Source organism: Rhinopithecus roxellana, chromosome 1 (genome assembly GCF_007565055.1).
Source record: "Rhinopithecus roxellana isolate Shanxi Qingling chromosome 1, ASM756505v1, whole genome shotgun sequence".
In the NCBI taxonomy this organism is placed as follows: domain Eukaryota; kingdom Metazoa; phylum Chordata; class Mammalia; order Primates; family Cercopithecidae; genus Rhinopithecus; species Rhinopithecus roxellana.
The window spans coordinates 131,898,874-131,920,960 of record NC_044549.1 but is presented as its reverse complement, the minus strand read 5'-3'; the positions used below and the strand labels follow the sequence as shown (position 1 = coordinate 131,920,960).

General features: G+C 42.8%; 2 protein-coding genes across 10 annotated transcripts in view; one reads left to right on the top strand and one right to left on the bottom strand.

Moving 5' to 3' along the window:
* Positions 1–22,087, bottom strand: part of MCF2L2 (MCF.2 cell line derived transforming sequence-like 2) — a 251,181-nt gene that overhangs the window by 65,595 nt on the left and 163,499 nt on the right. The gene's annotated exons all lie outside the window — the stretch shown is intronic.
* B3GNT5 (UDP-GlcNAc:betaGal beta-1,3-N-acetylglucosaminyltransferase 5) lies at positions 1,306–22,067 on the top strand. 9 transcript variants are annotated; one of them, XM_030931552.1, is made up of 3 exons: positions 2,517–2,759; positions 3,160–3,188; positions 18,169–22,067. In XM_030931552.1, the coding sequence occupies exon 3, from the start codon at positions 18,474–18,476 to the stop codon at positions 19,605–19,607; it is 1,134 nt and encodes a 377-aa protein (XP_030787412.1). In that variant the 5' UTR covers positions 2,517–2,759; positions 3,160–3,188; positions 18,169–18,473; the 3' UTR covers positions 19,608–22,067. The 9 variants fall into 9 exon arrangements, with proteins under 9 accessions (XP_010364524.1, XP_030787418.1, XP_030787393.1 ...); XM_010366222.2 differs by lacking the exons at positions 2,517–2,759; positions 3,160–3,188 and adding an exon at positions 1,306–1,668; XM_030931558.1 differs by lacking the exons at positions 2,517–2,759; positions 3,160–3,188 and adding an exon at positions 1,760–2,072.

Below are 22,087 nucleotides of genomic sequence, written 5' to 3'. Positions count from 1 at the left end.
GAAGCCAGGCTGCTCTAGGAAATCTTCCCAAACAAGCAAAGGGGACTTCCCTGTCCCCTCCCATGTGTGACCTGAGCTTGCGTGGAACCCAGGGTGGGCATTCTGGACTACTTGACCTTGCCCATCTCTCCTGCACACCCTCTCATCTCTCCCTACTACCACCAAAAAGCTTGCATTGTATCTCCAATTTCCAGACATACTTTTGAAACCATTTATCTATCTGGTGTGTTTATCTGTATCTAGTATGACATGAATATGTGATTTTTATGTGTGTCTATCACTGTTTTGGTCAGTTTGTATTTCTTGTGGGTACAGTTCTATGTGCTCATGTATGTGGAACATATGTATCCTGACACATGGACCTAGTTCCAAATGATCTGAAAGGAATATAATTGTAATTGAATATTTGCACAGATATCCAACATACACTTGTGATGGCTGGGGGAAATGCATGTGGGATTTCAGTCAGCATTTTATTACAGAAGGTATGTGATTAGTGCTGTATTAACAATGAATCAGCTTATTTGTGGGTCACTGTCAGTGACTCCTTTGCAAATCACATATGTAAATATTTCTGTCTGTGGTCTGATGTACATGCAGTGACACAGTCTGGGAGGTGCTGAGCCATGCCCTCTGTAGGTAGCATATGAAAAAAACTGCATGATTTAAAAGATGCTGACCGGCTTAAGGAAAGCAATTTAAAAACTTTCTAAAAATCTAGTCTGAATGAACAAGTACAATATTTACAGTTTTCATTGTGTGTGTGTGTGTGTGTTTTGTTTCAGAGACGGGGTCTTGCTGTGTTGGCCAGGCTGGTCTCTAACTCCTGGGATCAAGCAATCCTCCTGCGGCTCAGCCTCCCAAAGTGCTGGGATTACAAGTGTGAGCCACCGTGCCTGCTGGCCCCACTGTTTTAAACCCTGATTCAACAGTCATATATTTAACTCATTACCTGTCTTCTTCCTCTTATGACAAACTCAAAGCTTTTATTTTACTTAAGTATTTGGATTAATCTTTTGCTTTTCTATCATGTTCTGAAATAGGTACAATAACAGAATCACTCAAAATATTATCTCCGTTAAATGTCTTGTGGCTTTAGAGAGAGGTCTAACAACATGCAGGAAACAAGAAACCAAGCGCATACAGGATTCATTTATAATCTCTCTCCCTGAGCAGAAGCCCGCATCTCTCCATATTGTCTGGTTACCTGCAAGAAGTATTCTGAAGGAGGAAAATAGTTCAAAGAGGACATTCATGTGCACTCTGGCTTCCAGTTGGCCATTTGAGTAAGTGATCGCAATTAACTGAAGAGCGGCAGGGAAACACTTCCTGGAATTCTCATCTACAGACAAGTACAAACTGGGGCCGGGCCCATTACCTTCACCTACGCGCCGGCAGGGTGGCGGTCTGGCGGGCTGGGCCAGGATCCGGCCGTGACGCCGAGAGGTGCGGGGCGCGCGGCTAGGAGCCTAGCGCCCCCGCCCGGGCCCGCCCCCATTCCGCCCGCATCCCGCCGGGAAAGCGAGCCCAGTCCAGCGCTGCCCGTCCAGTCTTCGCCCAAGATTTAAAGCCCGCAAGTTTTGTTCTTGAGACCAGCGACTTTCGCTCCGATGCGGGAAGGAAAGCCGACCTCCGATTTGGACATTTAAAGAGTTGGGCTTGGACTTGGTGAGTTTCGCTCTAAACTGCCCTTGAAATGAAACTGGACTTGGAGGTAAAGTTACTGGGAAGCTGGGCTGGGGCGGGGTTTCCCCCTCCTCTCGTATTTTAGAAACGGTTCGCGGCAGTGCAGCCCTAGTTTGCTGTTAAGTTTCCTTCCTTTGTTACTGAGGCCCCCAGAGCTCCAGGCATAAGTGGTGTGACCAGAAACCTTTTAACAAGACCCGCTTGAGAGCCTGCCTTAGAGCTCCCGCTCGGAAAGGAAAAGACCATCCTAATCTGCTGCGCGACAGAACCAGTGTCCCGTGTGGGAGGAACCGCGGCGTGCCCTGGGCTCAGGACCCGCGAGGCCAACACAGTCCGCCTCTTGGCGGAGCGCCCTGGGCGGTGGTTCCGCGCGGAATAAGTCTGTGGTCAGTTATGTGGTGAAAACACTGCTGTGCCGCGGCCGCATCTTTCCGCGGGTCGAGGCTTCTCTGGGTGGGAATGATGACTTCTCTTCCGGATCGCTAAATGGGGAAAGTTCTGGCTGCTCAGCGGGATACGTCTCCAGGCCCCGGATGGTTCGTTCTCCGTGCCGCGGCCCGGAGCTGGGCTCCCTGGGTCTCCCGCGCGGGCTCCCGGCACTGGGGCTGCGGGCCGCCCCCTCCGCCCCGCCCCCGCCCCCCCTCCCCCCCGGCGCGCCTCCTCGGCCGAGCGGTTTGCGGTCTCCGGCGCGGGAGGCTCCGAGTCTGCCCACTCCGGACCGAGCGAGGTCTCCGAGGGGGAAGAGTGGCTAGGAGGTGAGGACACGCTGGCCCTCGCCCAGCGGGTGGCGCCAGGGCTTCAGGTGGGAACGCGCGCTCGGGCCGGGGGCGCGCGGCTGGCGTGGACACGGGCTCGGGGCCCGCCGCCCTGGCCCGGACCGCGCACCGCCCAGCGCCGGGAAGCCGGGAAATCGGGGAGGCCTCTCCTGCCGCGGGCCCCGGCAGCCCGCCCTCCGAAAGCGCGGCGGGGAAGGAGGCTCGCCCCCTCCCCGGAGCGTCTTTGTTCCCTCCGGCCTGCCCGCGCGGGTGGCCAGCGGCTGGGACCCAGGCCCGGCCGCCGCCCAGGTGCGGCAGGTAGGCTCGGGGGCCGGGCACCTCCGGTTGGGGTGGCTTCCCGGGGCCGGCGCGGTCCCACTCCCTGAGGAGCTCCGGCTCCTCGGTGGCGGGACCGGCCCGGGCGCGGGAGCCGCGAGGCGAACGCCGCGCCCACCAATTCAGTTGCCGGCCGGGGGCCCCATACTTGCGGCCACCCGCCTCCGGCTGGAGGGCTGAATTCGAGTCGACAGCCCGCGTCGGGCTGGAAAGAGGAAACCGCCAGCCTGGGAACGGTTTCGGCGAGTTACTGGCAGGGGGAAATGGGGACAGGGAAGTGGGCAGGCGGGGAGACTGAAGCCGCAGATCTTCCTGGCGGGGAGGTCGTGGCCGCTGTTTCCTTTGACTCTGCCTAATTTCATTTTGAATCCTGATGTGACAGAGGCAATTGCTTGCTTGGATACCATATAGGTAAAAGTAACAGTTTTCAACTCGACTCTTGACTACACCCTGTACATTCTTGGCCAGTGTGGGTTTTCTTAGGTTATGGATCTTGTTAAAGGGACACTGATGTGGTAATCGCACAGTGGCTGGTGGTGGCCTGAGGCTCATATTTATGGTAACTATCTCATGAAAGTACATCCATCAGAATTGGATTTGTTCCTCTGTGCCTTTATTTTGGGAAACCTTGCCTGGTCCCTGTGGGGGATGGGAGAGGAATGTGAAAAGCTGAAGTTGACCCAGAAAAGGATGATTGAAGGTAGTCGTATTAAGTTGTGGCACTGAAATGATCCCAACCTGAACTTTCTGAAAGGGTGATTAGTGATCAGCAGCTGATGTTATAACTTTCTCAGAAATTTATGGTAGATTTTCTATCTGGTCACAAGTGAGGAGGTGAAAGCTGCTTTCTGGGGCCAACTCTTTGCTTTTAAAGCAAGCTAAATGCAATACCCGAAATGTTTTCCATTCAGTACTTAACCTGCTTGTCCTTCTCACTCTTCCTTCTCCTCCTGCACACGCTCTGAGCATTGACTGAGCACTCTCTGAGGAGGAGGCTGACTCAGGCTGACCCTTCCCGGCCCTGCAAGGCTCCCTGTGGCACCTTAATGTAGAACCAGTGTTATCACAGGAAAGGCCCAAGCCAAAGTTCAGAGCAGCTGTTCCTGAGAAAGTGGGAGATGAGGATGAGTAGGAGGTAGAGATGCTTATAACTGCTCTGCCCAGAGAAAACTCAGAAGGTGCAGAAGAATTTTCAAAATAAAGTACAGGCCCCATCAAGTAGAAAATGAAATATTGTATTTCATTAAAGTGGTGATCAGTTTTCTCTTTTAATAAAAGACATTCAAATGGTGAGATTGTAAAAAACAAACAAAAAAACCTTTCTAATTCTCAAAAATAGAACAGCTTGAATAATAACTCATGGGTTTTGAAATGGGTCATCTTTTAAAATGGGTCACTTTGGCTAGAATCATTGCACTTGGTGACTTTCACATTGTAAAGGGTCAAGTTCTTTTTGAGGCCCAATTGCACTAGAATCTGCATTTCAGAACACAGGTGTCAGGAAGAAACGGGGAGAAATTGAGAAGGAAATGGTCGCTTCTCAGAATAACAAAATGTACCCTATTTGGGGGGATTTTATATATGCTGAAGTAAATAGGTCTCAGCTTTGCATTTTTATAATACATTATGCCTTTTCTGAAATATTTCCATAGCCATTATTTTAATTCATTGTTAGAATAACCTTGTAAGGAGAGGAATTCATTATGTCCGTGTTCCAGAAACTGAGGCACAGTAAATTATTACAAGAGCTCTGCCCTTTGATATGGAATCTCTGTGAGCAAAGATGTAGCCGGAACAGTGTAAATCTAGAATTAAATACTTTCCTTACAGTATGCAATATCTAACTATTATGTATTAGTTTACATATATATAGGGGATGTAAGAAGTAAGAATCTTTATATTTAAAGGATAAGAAGCTTGATCAGGTGAGAGACAAGATTTGAATAAAAAAGCGATATTTTAAAAAATTTTAATTCTACAAATTCAGATGCTGGCTTTGATATGTAACTTATTCAGATTTCTCTTCCATAGAAGGTTTTAACGCTAGAAGCCAGTTCTCCACAAAAGAGAATGTTCTACCAAGTGTGTAGGCAACAAAGCCCAAAAGTTCAAGTTCAAAATACTGTTCCACAGCCTAAGTAAGATCCACCTAATATTTCAGATTTGACTCTTTTGCTCCTTTCCTATAACTTTCTATAACTTTTTCATAGTGCTCTAAGCAAAATAAGTTCAAGGATGGACTCACCTCAGGTTTCCTTCTCCTACTTTAGAGGACTGTATAATCTTATACGTGTGTCATCCTAATTGAAATGTATTTTAAGTGCTTGTGGGAACCATGTTATTTCCTGTCAAGAATAATGGAAGACCAGTATTCCATTAATGGAATAATGGGGAACATGAGAAGGACCATATTCAGTCAATTAGGGGCGATACTTCTGCTTCAACAGTATTTGCGATGTGTTAAATGGCCCTTAGCCATCAGATCGGTATTTTTAAAAACTCCTACCTAATTAATGTTTTTTGATAAGAAGCATATTATGAGTATAGCTTAGTATTCTAAAAAGAAAAAAACCTGAAAAAAAAAATCAGCTATCCATGAACTAACCCTGGTAAAGCTACACAAACAGATTCTAGAGAAAGGAAATTTGCACAGATGGAACATCTAATCTGGACTGATATTGTCAATAAGTTATCTCAAATGATCCTCAGAAAACACTGTCTGGTACATGGTTTAGACACAAGTCGAGCTCATGTGACCAGCAAATGGAGAGGCACAGTATACATCTACTTTTGTTTGCATTTAAACACTCTGGGCTTTTTTACTCTCTTTCACCTCCATCAGGTCCAGATTCCAGCTTGCACTGGAATATTTACTGACCCTTTGATAGAAGATCTACACCTGAAACATCTCTGAAGTCTTTTTAGCATCCTGTCCATGGCCTGCTACACAGTATGTGATAAGTTAGTATTTGTCGAATTAGTTAAATATGGGTATTAACCTACTTTCAGGGCTGCCCGCTGTAATGCCTAGAATAGGGCAGGCACTTAATAAATGGTAGTTAACTTAGACTAAACGTTGATCCACCAAGACAGAAACATGTTACACATACCTCTTATTTTACACCATCTTCTACTTTTTGTACCTCTGTGTTATAAACCCTCTATCAAGTGCTGTTTCTAAAGACAGTGTCCAGAATGGGACACAGGAACTGCCACTGGACAACAGGCGGACACTGGGTTATATCGTCACCCTGTTTCTGAATCCTGATTTTTCTTATTATGATTCGACCATAGCTAACCTTTCTGATCTCCTTTTTTCCGTCTTTTCCCTTTACCCTAACTTCTAGCCAAACTAAGTGATTTGACATTTCCCCATTCAAGCTACAACTTTTTCTCTTATGTGCTTAAAAAAATTCCTGCGTAGTGTCTCTTGGAATGTCTTATTCCCTGCTCCCTCCACTTCACCTTTTTTTTTGTTTTGTTTTAGACAGAGTCTCACTGTCACCAGGCTGGAGTGCAATGGAGCCATCTCAGCTCACCGCAACCTCCGCCTCCTGGGTTCAAGCGATTCTCCTGCCTCAGCCTCCCGAGTAGCTGAGATTATAGGCATGCTCCACCAGACCCAGCTAATTTTTGTGTTTTTAGTAGAGACAAAAATTAACATGGTTTCACCATGTTAGCCAGGATGGTCTCCATCTCCTGACCTCCTGATATGCCCACCTCAGCCTCCCAAAGTGCTGGGATTACAGGCGTGAACCACCACACCCGGCCTACTTCACCGTTTTAAGCCAGCTGAAATGCTCCCTGCCATATTCTTCCCTTCGCCTTTCTTTCTCCCATCCAAGTACTAACCAGGCCTAACCCTGCTTAGCTTCTGAGATCAGCCAGGATCAGGCACATTCAGGGTGGTATGGCTGTAGACTTCTTCTCTTTCTGAGCTGTGTCTTCCTCCTTTCCTCCGCAAACCCACATTTGAATTCTGTTCTAGCTCCTGCTCATTTGTCACCTCTCCCACAAAGCCTTCCCCAATTTCCATCTTCTCCCTGCTTCCCTCATCTCAGAGGAAAGCTCTTCATTCACAGAGCACCTGGTTTGGGGTCCATAGTTTGTTGTCCCTCGGTATCCTTGGGGAATTAGTCCCAGGACACCCCCCCATATCCATGCATGCTCAAGTCCCTTATATAAAATGGTATATCATTTGTATATAACCTATGCAGTATTCCCATGTACTTTATTTTTTTCTTTTTATGCTTTTAGAGATGGGGTCTCGCTCTGTTGCCCAGCCTTGAGCTCCTGAGCTCAAATGATCCTCCTGCCTCAGCCTCCCAAGTAGTTGGGATTATAAGTGTGAGCTACCACACCTGGCCCATGTACTTTAAATAATCTCTAGATTACTTATAATACCTAATGCAATGTAAATGCCATGTAAACAATTGTTACACAGTATCGTTTAGTGCATAATGACAAGAAAAACATGTCTGTGCATGTTCAGTACAGACACAACCATACAGTTTTTTTAAGAATGTTTTTGATCTGTAGTTGGTTGAATCTGAGGATGTAGACCCCATGAATGTACAGGGCCAACTGCATATGGGTTTCTAATAACAGATTCGTGGATGAAGGCTACCCAACACAATGCAACATTTCAAATGTATCTTAGTTTTTCTGGGACAAAGCCAGCCTAACAAATCTCAAGAATGTTTGAAAAATTCTAGCTTGAGTGAACGTTGTTCTTCTAGTGTCTCAAATAAAGCAGTCATTGTGTCTGAGGAGTCCTAGTGGGGTGGCAGGGGTGGGGTTGGGGGTAGTGGCTATTTGTAGCATGTTTTATGTCACATTAAAGGGATGGGTATGCATTTTAGGCAATAATTCTTACTCTTACTGATAGGTGAACTTGTATTTTTTATTCATCTACCTTATGATGGATAACTAGTTTACATCTCTTCATCAGGTTTACTTCTTATGTGTCATTTTATGAGCTGACTTCGAATATATCTTCAGCTTTTCCCTGCCTTTACACATGAAAACGGTTTTGATACAGCTTTTTCATTAGAGAATGACAGCTTTTCCAGGCCATGCTGTCTGTGTCTGACTCCTTGCCTTTCATTTTACCCAATACTTGCTTACAACATCCTCCCTGACTCTGGTACTTTTTTGCCTCCTCTCCTTCTTTCCTCCCCACCTCTTTTTCTCCCCCTCCTGCGACTTTGGATCTCTGTCCTTGGAGTCCCTGAATCTTTTTTGTGGATGAAAGACTACACTCAAAGGACACAGATTGATGAGGTCACTTCTGCCCACTGTCTCGTACTACTGAGACCAAGAAGAAGAAGGAGGGAAAACTGAAATGGAAGGTTTGAAAAAGAGTATGTTAGTAAAAGAAGTAAGAACAGTGCTAACAAAAATGCAGCAAAACGGAAGTGACTTCAAACTTGTGGCAGTGAAGCAAATTCTCATCCATCTGGGGTTGCTTCTCTTGACCCTGCCCACCTGCTCCCCTGCCCTCCCCTCCTGATGAGAACTGCAGGAAAACCCGTGCCTATGCCAGGGAGAAAGGGCAGGTGAGGAACACAGGGGTGGGGCTGGGACTGACAAGCTGCTCTAAGCTGCTACAGGGTCTGGAGTTTGTTGCCGTTATATCTTTTGCAACATGGGGAGGGAGATCCTTTCTTCTTCAAAGGTTGTTGTCAGGCTTAAAGAGCTACTATATTTGTAAGGCATTTGGAACAGGGCCTGGTGTACAGTAGACATACCCGTTATATACCAAATTAAAGTATAAAACAATACTGATTCTTACTAAGGATTAGTATTGTTTTATGATACTTAATTATATACACTAAGGGTTAGTCTTGTTTTTTGATACTTTAGGTTGGTATACATACATATACTAAGAATGCGGGCATGTCCATGGAAGTCAGCAATATTCAGCCCCCAGCATGTCCCAGTCAGCAGGACAGGGATTAGGGGAGTCAGGTGAGGCAGGGCTGTGTAAGTGCAGAGTTGGAGCCTGTCTTGGTTGCTAGACTGGGTAAAAGGAGAAGTTTGTTTCTTAAGTAGGCAAGAAAGAAACTGACAAGAGTTATATTGTGTTGCAAGAAGGAGCACAGAGGGCCAAGCTCAGAAAAGCAAGTGTTTGACCTCTCTGAGACCGCCTTTATATGTCAGCTTTTTAAAATTTGTTTCAAATTTTGCATAATCAAACTGGTTACTGGGAATTATTGATTTCATATAACATCCCTAAAATATAAGAATAATCTATAATCACATGCCACAAGTCCCGTTAATAAAGACTTAGGGTCTGTCTTTACCCATTTGTTCATTTGAAATTTCCCTGTCTTTACTTCCCCCATAACCAGCAAACAAATCTACACCCATGTTTAACTTATAAAGAAAGATATAGCTTAGTTTACATAGGTGGAGATCTTGTACCTGGATTCACATTGAAGGTTTTATTACCCAGCTTTCTCCTCTGTCCCAGAGCCATGATTGCTAAAGTGGAATTTAAAGTCTTTGGACTAACACTGAATCAAGAACTAACTCTATAAATGTATTCTCTGCAGAAGGATAAGAATTCCAAATGGCTTCTAATTTTTGCCCATGGCTTGAAATAAAGTTTCATATAGCTAAAGTCCCAGCACAAAAACACTTGAAAACAGCCATTAGGTAAAATTTTTTTCTTTTTTAGAGGTCTTATATTGGAAATACAACAGTTGCAAAGATATCTAATGTTTCACCTTAAAATGTGAGTTATAAATTCAGATTTCACATTGCCTCCTTCCTTCTTGAGCAAATAGACTAGGCAATTAGTACCAAATAGTAACTAGTTACATTTCTTAACACCAATTATTGTAACTAATTTATTAAGAAGAAATCTATGCAGATCAAATTATAGCTTTTCCAGGAAGTGCGGGGCTTTTTATTCCTGATCTCTCTCAACAAGGTAATTTGGCTTCTGAAGATTGGTCCTAGCTATACTTAATAGGAAACAGATGACAAGAAGAAGCCAGAAAAAAAAACTTGGAATGTAGAACAAAATGCAGCATAAAGATGGTACAGAAGATTTTATCTTTCTTTCCTTTAGTTATGTCTGGACAGGAACTAAAAACTCTCCCACATGGGACTTTATTAAGTAATAAAAGCTTAAATGTAAAAGATATAAAGGCATGAGAATATAAAGGAATTTTTTAAAAAACCTGTGACTCACTGGAGGAGCCTTATATAGTCCTGCTTTATAAGCATGTCACTTTTAAAGGGATCATTATATTTTCATGACTCATGGGGATATTCCAAATATTAAGTTGATTTTTAAAATGAAGAAAATTATCAGTTCAGTCTTCTTTTCTATATAGGTTTCACTACGATATTTTATTTCCCCAGCAAGGAAAACATCAGAACTAGAACGGAATGATTAAATTTCTTAGTTTTCTTCTAATCCGTTAGTATTTCCATCAAATTATACTGCCTTCTTATATAGAATTTCTGGGTTTGTTCTTGTTTTGGCAACAACTGAAGTAAGAGAGGATGATTTTATGGTAGAGGTTTGATTCCCTCCTAGATTGGTGTTTTCGGCTATGTAGAACACAATCTATTCATGGTTCAGACAGCCGTTTGAGGAGGTTTTCATGTCCAGCATTAAAAAAAAATAGGAATAGAAGTAGGCATTCATATATATATATATATATGAATATTAAGTAATAAAAGTGTAAAATATATAAAGGAATGAGGAACATATATATATTATATATATACACACACACACACCAAATTAAAGTATAAAACAATACTAATTCTTACTAAGGGTTAGTATTGTTTTATGATACTTAATTATATACACTAAGGGTTAGTCTTGTTTTATGATACTTTAGGTTGGTATACATACATATACTAAGAATGCAGGCATGTCCATAGAAGTCAGCAATATTCAGCCCCCAGCACGTCTCAGTCAGCAGGACAGGGATTAGGGGAATCAGGTGAGGCAGGGCTGTGTGAGTGCAGGGTTGGAGGCTGTCTTGGTTTACAGTTTTGATATTTTGTTCATTGTGGATTTTTTGCAGTAACTTTGATTTTTAAAAAATACTGCATCAAAGTATTATACTGACTACTGAATTATTATACTGACTACTTAAATTGTACACCTAAAGTAAGTGGCTCCCTTGTCTCCCTGTAGTCCTGGCACCAATCAGTATGGTTTACAGAGGGAATGGTGAGTGTTGGGGAACTAGGGAGCCCGTGAGGAGGCAGCCCACAAGGGGAGGAGGAGCTGATGGTGTGTCTGATGTCTCCTCCTTTCTCTAGGAAGCAGACAGGAGGTGAAGTCTTCAGAGTGAGGGGACAGAGCCTGGGAGGGGGAGATTTAGCATGGCTGCTGAAGAGACCAGGAAAGGGAGAAGGTCTGGGACAAGTGCAAGAACAGTCACACGGCACTGAAAACTTTGCCCAAAGCTAGATAGTGCCATTTGTGGTGACGCTGCCTGCCTGGTAAGTTCCGTTTCCCCCGCATCCCTGGAGGTGTCGTAGGAACAGGAAGATGGGAGGGCGCTGGGGTCTGGGGTTGTTGGGGTGGGAGGGCAAAGGTGACCGATGATGATTCTGCATCTGAGACAGGGGAGGTGCGTGAGGAAGAAAGGTCAGGAGACTGCTGAGCGTGGTGGGGTGGCAGAAGGTTCTCGATGAATATTTAGAAGTTGCAGCTAGGAGTGAGCATACTATAGAATGAGTATCCTGGAATTTGAAGTCTCAGAAGAAATGCAGTTCTTAGTGAAGCCACGTAAACAACTTCCTGGCTGCTAAGCTGTCTTGAGTGTTGGGAGACAACATGAACAAAATGGTCTACACATCATAAGGTTTCCTTAGACTTGAATGTGTTGTATGTCTCCTAAGTAAAATGCAGAAATACAGTTCACTGTTGCTTCTCTTCCTGGAAATTGCCCTCCCCAACCTCAAACCAGCCCCCAAGTGGGGCAGGGTCCATCTTTAGACCCTCCCATAGCACCCAGCACAACCCTAACTACATGGTCAATGTCTCTCTTCCCCACTTAGAGCTCCAAGACCAGGGCCTTGTTTGTCCTGCTTACCCACTCTACCCATTTGTTAACCCCATCTTAATTTTCTGATGAACGAGCCCTTTTTTCATTGACTCCTCCTTTTTCTCCTTCTCCGGAGTTTATTTTTCCTTCAGGCCCATTGCTCTCTCTCCACCTAGAGAGCTTATCCACATTCATGAAATTAGTCATCTTTATGCTCAGAGTACCCACCTGGATCTCCCCAGTCCTGTCTAGCTTGTCTTAGATTATTACCCTCTGGACATCTGTACCTTGTTGTCTCTCCATCACCCTCGAACTCAACGCGAGTCTAAAATCAAATGCAATCCCCTTCACTCCTAACTCAGGAAACCAGTTTTCCCTCCCTTGTCGGTAATGCTTGAAATTAGTTCTCACTTCTCCTCTTCCTCCTTTACTCCCCATCCCAGTCATTCATCAGGTCCTGCTAGGTCTTTGTTTTTCTTGAAAGGGCCTTCCTCCCCACTTCCACTACCCTCGACTAGGCCTTCCTCACCTCATCTGGCATCAGTACAAGCCCCTGAGAAACCAGCGTCCTGATCTTCAGGCATTCTGCATTTCACCCTGTACCTCCATTGCCAGTTTAATCCCTCTTGCTCAAACTTAATAAATACTGAGCAAGGGAGTTACCATGACAAACAAAACCAGAAATTTCTATGACTTCCTGCTGCTGTCTGTACCCTCTAAGACTCCTCTACCTGATTTTCAAGGTTCTCCATAAGTAGGTTCCCACCTCTTTGCTTTCAAATCAATGGCTCTTTCTCAAATATCTGCCATATGCAGTTCTTGTCTGAAACAAAGGTTGCTCCTACTCCTGCAGCCACCTAAATCCTAGTCATCCTCAAGCCCTCCTAAAATCCTGACTAATCTAACCCCCACTGATTTCTCTACTAGTCCCAGAGACTTTCCTCTTGCGCCTGGGGTTGGTATCATGCAGATTAGTGCTGACACACTGTACCTTACCAGGATTTGTCCATTGTTGTCTGTGGGAACTATGCTTTCATGTGGGAACTACGAGTCTTGTCACAAATAGACTGTAAATGCTTTGAGATTGGAGACTGTAAAATACTTCTTCATGATCTCCCACTGTGACTGGTGTAAGAACTCGCAGAGTAAATACTCATATACTTGTAGGATTAATTGAAACACTGGAGACTGAGGTTTAACTTGTACTTAAAAGTGTGGACCTCCCCGTCTTGATTAAAACTTCAAAATGGATAGCAGGTTTTACATATTATCTCAGCATCACAAAAGTAGACTCCACAAATAAATGAGTTGATAGCAGGGGTAAGGTTTTAAAAAATCAGGGATTATTGCAGGGAAACTTGTAACCTTTGGGTGTGCTAACTAGTTTCTTCCCAAAAAGTTTAAAGAGCTCTCTTGTGAAAGAATATTCCTATGAGTAACTGAGGGGTACGGTTCCCAGACTGAAAAGTATTTGGGGTCTATCACCTGTTTTCTGATGTTCCTACTTCTATTCTTTATTCTTCTGACTACCTCTATTAGGAAAGATAATACTAAGAATACCTGTCCCTTCTTCTCAGTCCAAATAGAAGCAAACCCAGGTTGTATTTGAGATATCTGCATATTTTCTTCCAAGCAATTCTTTGTCCTTTTCTCTCCCATGCTTTTCTATTTCCTATTTTCAGCAGGCTCTGAAGTCATCTATAATTTTTACTGCCCCTCAGTGACATTACATGGATATTCATCCCCGATTTGCAGATTAAAGCACCGAATCAGAGTGAGGTGAGGGTTGCCCAAGGTTACACAATAAATCTGGCCCCAAACAGGGGTAACCCTTGAGTTTCTATCCTGTTGATTGGCCACTGACCCGTGCTGCAGGCACACAAAGGAAGCTGCACCCACAGCAGTCTGTTGTGGATGGTTGCTGAGCTTCGCATTCGGCATTGGGCTTGCTTTGTTTCCTGCCAAGCCCAGCATTTTCTTCTACCAGATCGGCAGGCTTTGTGGGCGTCTTCCTAGGGCCCTCCCCTGCACTCTGAATAGGAAAGCTGGAAGCTGTGCTTTAGAGAAGCTTTAAGACGCTGTAAGAAACCAGAAGAGTGAGTGCCAGTTGTATGTGCGTGGTCTCCATCCGCAAAGCCGGAGCTGGGCGCAACAGTGTTGACTTGTAATTGATGAATTTAGATCGGGGGCAGGCCGGGGGAGGGCAGTGCTTTTGATTTAGGCTGGGAAAGGCCTCCTAGTGACTATGTTCAATTTGGAGGAATTCAGATGTTCTTTTGTGATACAAGTGAAGCTGTGTAATACAAATGAGGAGTTTACCTTCCCTAAGTCTTCCCCTTATCATTCCCGTATTATCAGTGAGATCTGGTAAATCAGTGAGATTTATGTAAATGGTGGCTAAAAAATTCAAACGACTGAGGGGGAGAATTCTCATTTTAGAACTTCACATGCTGTGCTGAATTAGTAGCGTGGGATGTTGGCTTTGTGACAGGTCTTTTGTCATTTTTCAGAAAGCATTTTGACTTGTTGATGTCAATTTGGAACAGTTGAAAAAATACAGGAAAATAAGGTAAATACATACATATTGAGGGTGGGGACAAAATGAATGTTCTGAACCAGCTGCCGGCTTACAGTAGCCATATAAGCAGCAGCAGCAATGCACCAACCTGGTGAGTAATAGGCCTGATTCACTGGAGAGATAGTAGCGCCTTTAATGAGTCAGATGGATGCACACTGGTTGTGGGAGCAGTTGGACTTGTGGGCATAAAGTCTAGCAAGAAGCTCAGACTTGCAAACAACTCTAGGACATGCAAAGCAAGCTGGCATTGGAGCTTGCTGGGCACAGCTGCTCAGGAATAGGCAGCTGGTTTTCCCTTTGATCCCTGAGATTCCAAAGGTTACTTTCCTCTTTGTTCCCTTCCCAGGGTCAATTAGAGTAGAAACTGCAGATGCTTTTCAGTTGAGAATTTTCCTAGATTTCTTAAAAATGTGTATGCTGGCTTAAAATCTGCCATCAAGAATTCCGTTACCTTAGTTTAAGCCTCCAGTTCCTTCAAGGTGTATTGTGGAGGAGACCAGAGGGCGCTTGCTTTGAGGCTTCAGAGGATGGTCATTATCTGGGTGAGCACTGTGGATAAAGACTGAGAGAGCAACCGAAAGAAAGTGGGCCCCTGAATGCAAAGTTTAGGCAGATGCCACCATCAGAAACTGGTATTTTCTGATGTATTTCTCACCTTCCTCTAGAGCATTCAGTCCAGAAATGACCAGCCTATCCAAGGGGGAAATTACTGATACTGATCTGTTCCTTAGAGCAGTGTTTCAGTCTTTTTTTTTTTTTTTGAGATGGAATCTCGTTCTCTTACCCAGGCTGGAGTGCAGTGGCATGATCTCAGCTCATTGCAACCTCCACCTTCCTGGTTCAAGCGATTCTTCTGCCTCAGCCTCCCTAGTAGCTGGAATTACAGGTGTGCACCACCACACCCGGCTAATTTTTGTATTTTTGATAGAGATGGGGTTTCACCATGTTGCCAAGCTGGTCTCAAACTCCTGACCTCAAGTGATCCTCCTGCCTCAGCCTCCCAGAGTGCTGGGATTACAGGCATGAGCCACCACGCCCGGCCTTCAGCCTTTGTGATGGTAAAGCACAGTAACACATTTCTCATGACACCCCTGCACAGTAACACATTTCTCATGACACCCCTGGACGCACACACACATAAAACCCAAAAGTTTCACAAAGTGATTCTTGCTCTTACTACTTTCAGTACACTCTGCATTTAAAAAATAAAAAATGCTGGCTGTGGCTTCCTAAGTGGTGCATGCAGTTTTCACATCAGTGCCCTTAGCAATAAAATGTGCCCTATACTGATTATCTCTGGACAAAGTCTGAATGGGGCTTGGCTCTAATCTCTAGTCCTCACTGGACATTTTATATACCTGGCCTTTGCCTCTGCCCTGATGTGGAGTGATCATGGGGGTGGGAAATACAGCTGGATCCGAAAGCTCTGAAGTGGGGATGGAGGTGTCACAGCTGAGGCTAGGCCCCTTCTGCAGGGCACTCAGTGTGTGCAGTTGGTTTTCTATCAGGGGTCAACAGGCAGGGGGACTTGAGGACAGATCTCTGGGCATGAAGCAGGGCCTTTGCCCTGGGGCTTGCTATGTGGCTCAGCCTACACAACTCTCTCCCTGTCAGTCCTGTCCAAAGCCCAGGAAACTAATGTACCACCCCTGAGGAAGACAGCCTACCTCGCCATCCAAGGAAGTGTTTGACCTGTGGTAAGCACTGGGGACAGAATCCTTGAGGAAGGAGGGTGCTGTGTCCCAGTGGTGGAAGAAAAGAGAGGACCTGGGGTAAGCAGCCATGGCATGGACCTCATCTGAGGTGGCACCTGGCTAGGCGTCCTGACCCCCAATCTTTCCCCAGTAACCATCACTTTGAGTAAACGGTGGCTCCACCCCCAGCATGGTTCTTTGCACCAACATTTGGGGAATGCCTACCAGGGGTCACACACTGACCTGGATGCTGAGTGTAGGGTGTCTACAACATCATGCCTAAAAAGTCTCTGTTTGGGGTATAAAGAAGGTGCTGGTGCAATACAGATGAGATGAGAAGCATCTTTCAGGGAATGGGTTGATCCCAATTCAGGCTTCCCAGAGAAGGATGTCTATAGACTTGATATTAGCAAGGGAGGTAGGGTAGCCAGGCCACAAGACTGCTGGTGTAAAGACCAGGGCATATGAAATGGCAAGTGTGACTGTGCTTTCAGCCAGTAATTTGGTATTGTCAAATGATGTGACCAAATAGCTGGAGAGGCAGATCCTAAAGGGTCCTGTGAGCCAGGCTAGACTTCATCTTGTCACTAACTAGTGGGGAGGCTCTGAAGGAGATAAAAAAAGCTCAGTTCGTCTCGTGATTAAATCCAAGTTTTACAAAGGTCACTCTGACCTTTGTAAAGTGGAAGGTGGGTTGGCCAGGGGATCATCTAGTCTGGGTGAGAGGAGATGATAACATGAAGGGGTGAAGAGAGATTTTGAAGTGATTCACAGGATTAAACATTTAAATAACGGAAGTGGAGGAAATGGGGTGGGGGGTGTTCCAGATTTCAGGCACAGAAGAAAGAAGTGCAGTTAAGCACAAATAAAGAGAAACAGGAATAGCAGGTTTTAGGGGAGAAGATAACAGAATGGGTTAGAAATGACACTTGAGGCCGGGCGTGGTGGCTCACGCCTGTAATCCCAGCACTTTGGGAGGCTGAGGTGGGTAGATCACAAGGTCAGGAGATCGAGAACATCCTGGCTAACACGGTGAAACCCTGTCTGTACTAAAAATACAAAAAATTAGCCAGGCATGGTGGCGGGTGTCTGTAGTACCAGCTACTCGCTACTCGGGAGGCTGAGGCAGGAGAATGGCGTGAACCCGGGAGGCGGAGCACTCCAGCCTGGGAGACAGTGAGACTCCGTCTCAAAAAAAAAAAAAAAAAAAGAAATGACACTTGAGTACCCTAGTGTGCTAGGTAATGATCTGTCTTCTGTCTGCTTCCCTTCATTTATCATGTATATTCCCATTTAATTTGCACAAAGACTTTGAGTTAAACGGTCTTACCCCAATTTGTCAAATTTCTGTGTTAGATGCATGATATGGTACAAGAAACCATAAGTGGCTGAGGCAGCATTGGTGTTCAAATTGCCTGACTACAAAGACAGTGCTTGTTGGCTACGTTCTGTTGCTTCCCAGTTTAGAACATGTTACATTGATGCGCCTGTTGCATTTCCAAATAAAGAAGTGCAGAAAGAAGGTGGCTGTATAAATCTGGGGCTCACAAAGTAATTTTGATTATTGAGAGTTTGCTTTCAAGGAGCAAATTGTGGCTCCTTGATTATGAACCTTAATTAAAAAAAAAAAAAAAGAAGTCTTATTCCTGCCTTGTCTGGGGCAAGCCTTAATGGATTTTTACTGCTGTGAATTTTCTTTTCATTGAAGATTTTTGCCTTAATCTGTGTATCTACTTTTCTCCTGACCATATTCAAGTCAGTATATTCATGAATATACCCATTTGTGAAATTTGAACCTAAGTATACAAGATTATAGCTGTTTGGGAAGCTTTTTTTTTATTTTTTTAAGAGTAGGAGTAGAAAAAGGTCTCTGTATTCTGAATGGGAAGACAGTGTAAAGCAATTTTTTCCCTTTTCCTGTCCTCCTTTAAAAAAAAATAAACAGCCATATGCCTCTGCCAAATACTAAGTGCCTCATCACCTTTTGTCCAGATCGGGCAGCTTACATTTGGTTTTAAGGAATTAGGAATATATGTTTTTCTGGCACCTCAGTAACCCACGTGATTGTGATTCTTTTCTCTTCTTGACTCTGATAGGTGGCATGGAATGTTCACATGGGAGAGCCACATGAGGCCGCCCACCACGCTTCCTGAAGGATGCCCGGGTGGAAGAATTTTGATGTGCCAGTGTCCTCGTTCTACAGGGTGTTCCATTCTTTCACAATCTCAGAAAAATGGGATTAAAAGAAACTATTTTGTGAAATAAGAAAACTGTTTTCCATTTTTAATGACCAACGTGTATTAAGATGGACACTTACTCTACGAAATACGAAGTTCTATGGTCCCGAAGAAGCCAGTGCCTGTTTAAAACTGATCCTAAATAAAAACAGACTTGAGTGGATATGAGAATGTTGATTAGTGGCAGAAGAGTCAAAAAATGGCAGTTTATTCACTTATTTGCAACTTGTTTTATAGTGAGTCTCATGTTTTTTTGGGAACCGATCGATAATCACATTGTGAGCCATATGAAGTCATATTCTTACAGATACCTCATAAATAGCTATGACTTTGTGAACGATACCCTGTCTCTGAAGCACACCTCAGCGGGGCCTCGCTACCAGTACTTGATTAACCACAAGGAAAAGTGTCAAGCTCAAGACGTCCTCCTTTTACTATTTGTAAAAACCGCTCCTGAAAACTATGATCGACGTTCCGCAATTAGAAAGACGTGGGGCAATGAGAATTATGTTCGGTCTCAGCTGAATGCCAACATCAAAACTCTGTTTGCCTTAGGAACTCCTAGTCCACTGGAGGGAGAAGAACTACAAAGAAAACTGGTTTGGGAAGATCAAATGTACAATGATGTAATTCAGCAAGACTTTGTTGATTCTTTCTACAATCTTACTCTGAAATTACTTATGCAGTTCAGTTGGGCAAATATCTATTGTCCACATGCCAAATTTCTTATGACTGCTGATGATGACATATTTATTCACATGCCAAATCTGATTGAATACCTTCAAAGTTTAGAACAAATTGGTGTTCAAGACTTTTGGATTGGTCGTGTTCATCGTGGTGCCCCTCCCATTAGAGATAAAAGCAGCAAATACTACGTGTCCTATGAAATGTACCAGTGGCCAGCTTACCCTGACTATACAGCTGGAGCTGCCTATGTAATCTCCGGTGATGTAGCTGCCAAAGTCTATGAGGCGTCACAGACACTTAATTCTAGTCTTTACATAGACGATGTGTTCATGGGCCTCTGTGCCAATAAAATAGGGATAGTACCACAGGACCATGTGTTTTTTTCTGGAGAGGGTAAAACTCCTTATCATCCCTGCATCTACGAAAAAATGATGACATCTCATGGACATTTACAAGATCTCCAGGACCTTTGGAAGAATGCTACAGATCCTAAAGTAAAAACCATTTCAAAAGGCTTTTTTGGTCAAATATACTGCAGATTAATGAAGATAATTCTCCTTTGTAAAATTAGCTATGTGGACACATATCCTTGTAGGGCTGCGTTTATCTAATAGTACTTGAATGTTGTATGTTTTCACTGTCACTGAGTCAAACCTGGATGAAAAAAAAACCTTTAAATGTTTGTCTATACCCTAAGTAAAATGAGCATGAAAGACAAATATTTTGAAAGCCTAGTCCATCAGAATGTTTCTTTGATTCTAGAAGCTGTTTAATATCACTTATCTATTTCACTGCCTAAATTCATTTCAAAGAATTCGTATTTAGAAAAGGTTTATATTATTAGTGAAAACAAAACTAAAGGGAAGTTCAAGTTCTCATGTAATGCCACATATATACGTGAGGTGTAGAGACGTTATTAAGAAGTCTTGATGTTAGAATAATTGCTTTTGGAAAATACCAAATGAACATATAGTACAACATTTCAAGGAAATGAATATATTGTTAGACCAGGTAAACAAGTTTATTTTTGTTAAACAGCACTTGGTGGAGGTGGTAGGGGCAGGGAAAGGTCAGCATAGGAGAGAAAGTACATGAATCTGGTAAAAGAAAGTCTCTTGTTCTTAAGAGGAGATGTAGAAAAATGTGTCCAATGTTATTATAAACAGACAAATTCTTACCGCATCCATGTAGCTATTGGAGATAGAGTCATTAAAATACCTTTGTTTTGTATCTTTTTTCAAATTTTAATGAGAACTTTGAGAAAAATTAGTAATGCTGCCCTAATACTTTGTATGTTTTTAATGGATTTTTTTTTAAAGTATTAGAAAATGACACATAACATGGGCAGTTGGTTGCTCATAGGGTCCTTCTCTAGGGAGAAACCATTGTTAATTCAAATAAGCTGATTTTAATGAAGTTTTCAACTGGTTTTTAAATATTCAATATTGGTCTGTGTTTAAGGTTGTTATTTGAATGTAGTTTACATAGAGGAATATAATAATGGAGAGACTTCAAATGGAAAGAGAGAACATTACAAGCCTAATTTATCCATAATTTTATAAAATGAAATCTTAGTGTCTAAGTCATTGTACTGATTACTAAAATTAACCCACTCCTCCCCAACAAGGTCTTATAAACCACAGCACTTTGTTCCAAGTTCAGAGTTTTAAATTGAGAGCATTAAACATCAAAGTTATAATATATAAAACAATTTATTTTTCATCAAATAGCTGTCAGAGGTGATCTTTATTTTCTAAATAATTCATACTTGAAAACAGTAAAAAAGTGATGGAAAAGTTGCCAGTTTGGGGTTTAAACCATTTTTAAAGCTGCATGTTCCTTGCAATCAAAGAGATGTGTCTGAGATCGAATAAAGTAAGTTACATTTATTTTACAAAGCAGGATAAAAACGTAGCTATAATACACACTACCTCCCTTCACTACAGAAAGAATTAGGTGGTGGTTACTGCTAGGGAGATTATATGAAGGCCAAAATAATGACTTCAGCAACAGTGGCTGAACTCACTCGAACACCTTTGACAGCAGAGGCACTGTTAGGGAAAATAAGATGTCTCATATAATAAGGTAATGTCTAAAAACATGCAAAACAAAACTAAAAAAGATTTATCAGTATACACAACTGGATGATGATACTTAACAATTTTTAGCAGGTAGCTTTTTAATGTTTACAGAAATTTTAATTTTTTTCTATTTTGAAATTTGAGGCTTGTTTACATTGCTTAGATAATTTAGTATTTTTAACTAATGTCAAAACTACAATGTCAGACATTCTAGGTTGTAGTTACTTTCAGAGTAGATGCAGGGTTTTAGATCATTACAGTTTAAGTTTTCTGACCAATTTTAAAAAACGTAGCGAACAAAAGCATATTTGACCAAGCAACAGGCTTATAATTAATTTTTATTAGTTGATTCTTTAATGATGTATTGCCTTTTGGCCATATATACCCTGTGTATCTATACTTGGAAGTGTTTAAAGTTGCCATTGGTTGAAAACATCAGTGTCTCTGGCCATCACAGTGATCTTGTTTACAGCAGTGCTTTTGTGAAACTATTATTTATTTGCTGAAAGAACTCTTCTGCACCGTGTCCTTTTTATTTTTGCTTAGAATAGAATGGAGCAGGTTTAAATTTCAAGGAAATATGAAGGCACTTCCTTTTTTTTCTAAGAAGGAAGTTGCTAGATGATTCCCTCATCACACTTAAAGTACTGAGAAGAGTATTTGTAAATAAAAGGGTTCCAACCTTTTAAAAAAGAAGGAAAAAACTTTTTGGTGCTCCAAATGCAGGGCTATCTTTTTTAAAAATGTCAACAAAGGGAAAAAAAACTATCAGCTTGGATGGTCACTTGAATAGAAGATGGTTATACACAGTGTTATTGTTAAAAGTTTTTTACCTTTTGGTTGGTTTGCATCTTTTTTCCATATTGTCAATTTTATACCAAAATGTTAAATATTTGTATTATTTGAATTTTGCTCTTGTATGACAAAATGATTAGTGGGTTTTTTAAAAAAAAAATCTATGATTTCCAATAAACAACTGAAAAATTATCAGGAGATGTGTATTTAAACTT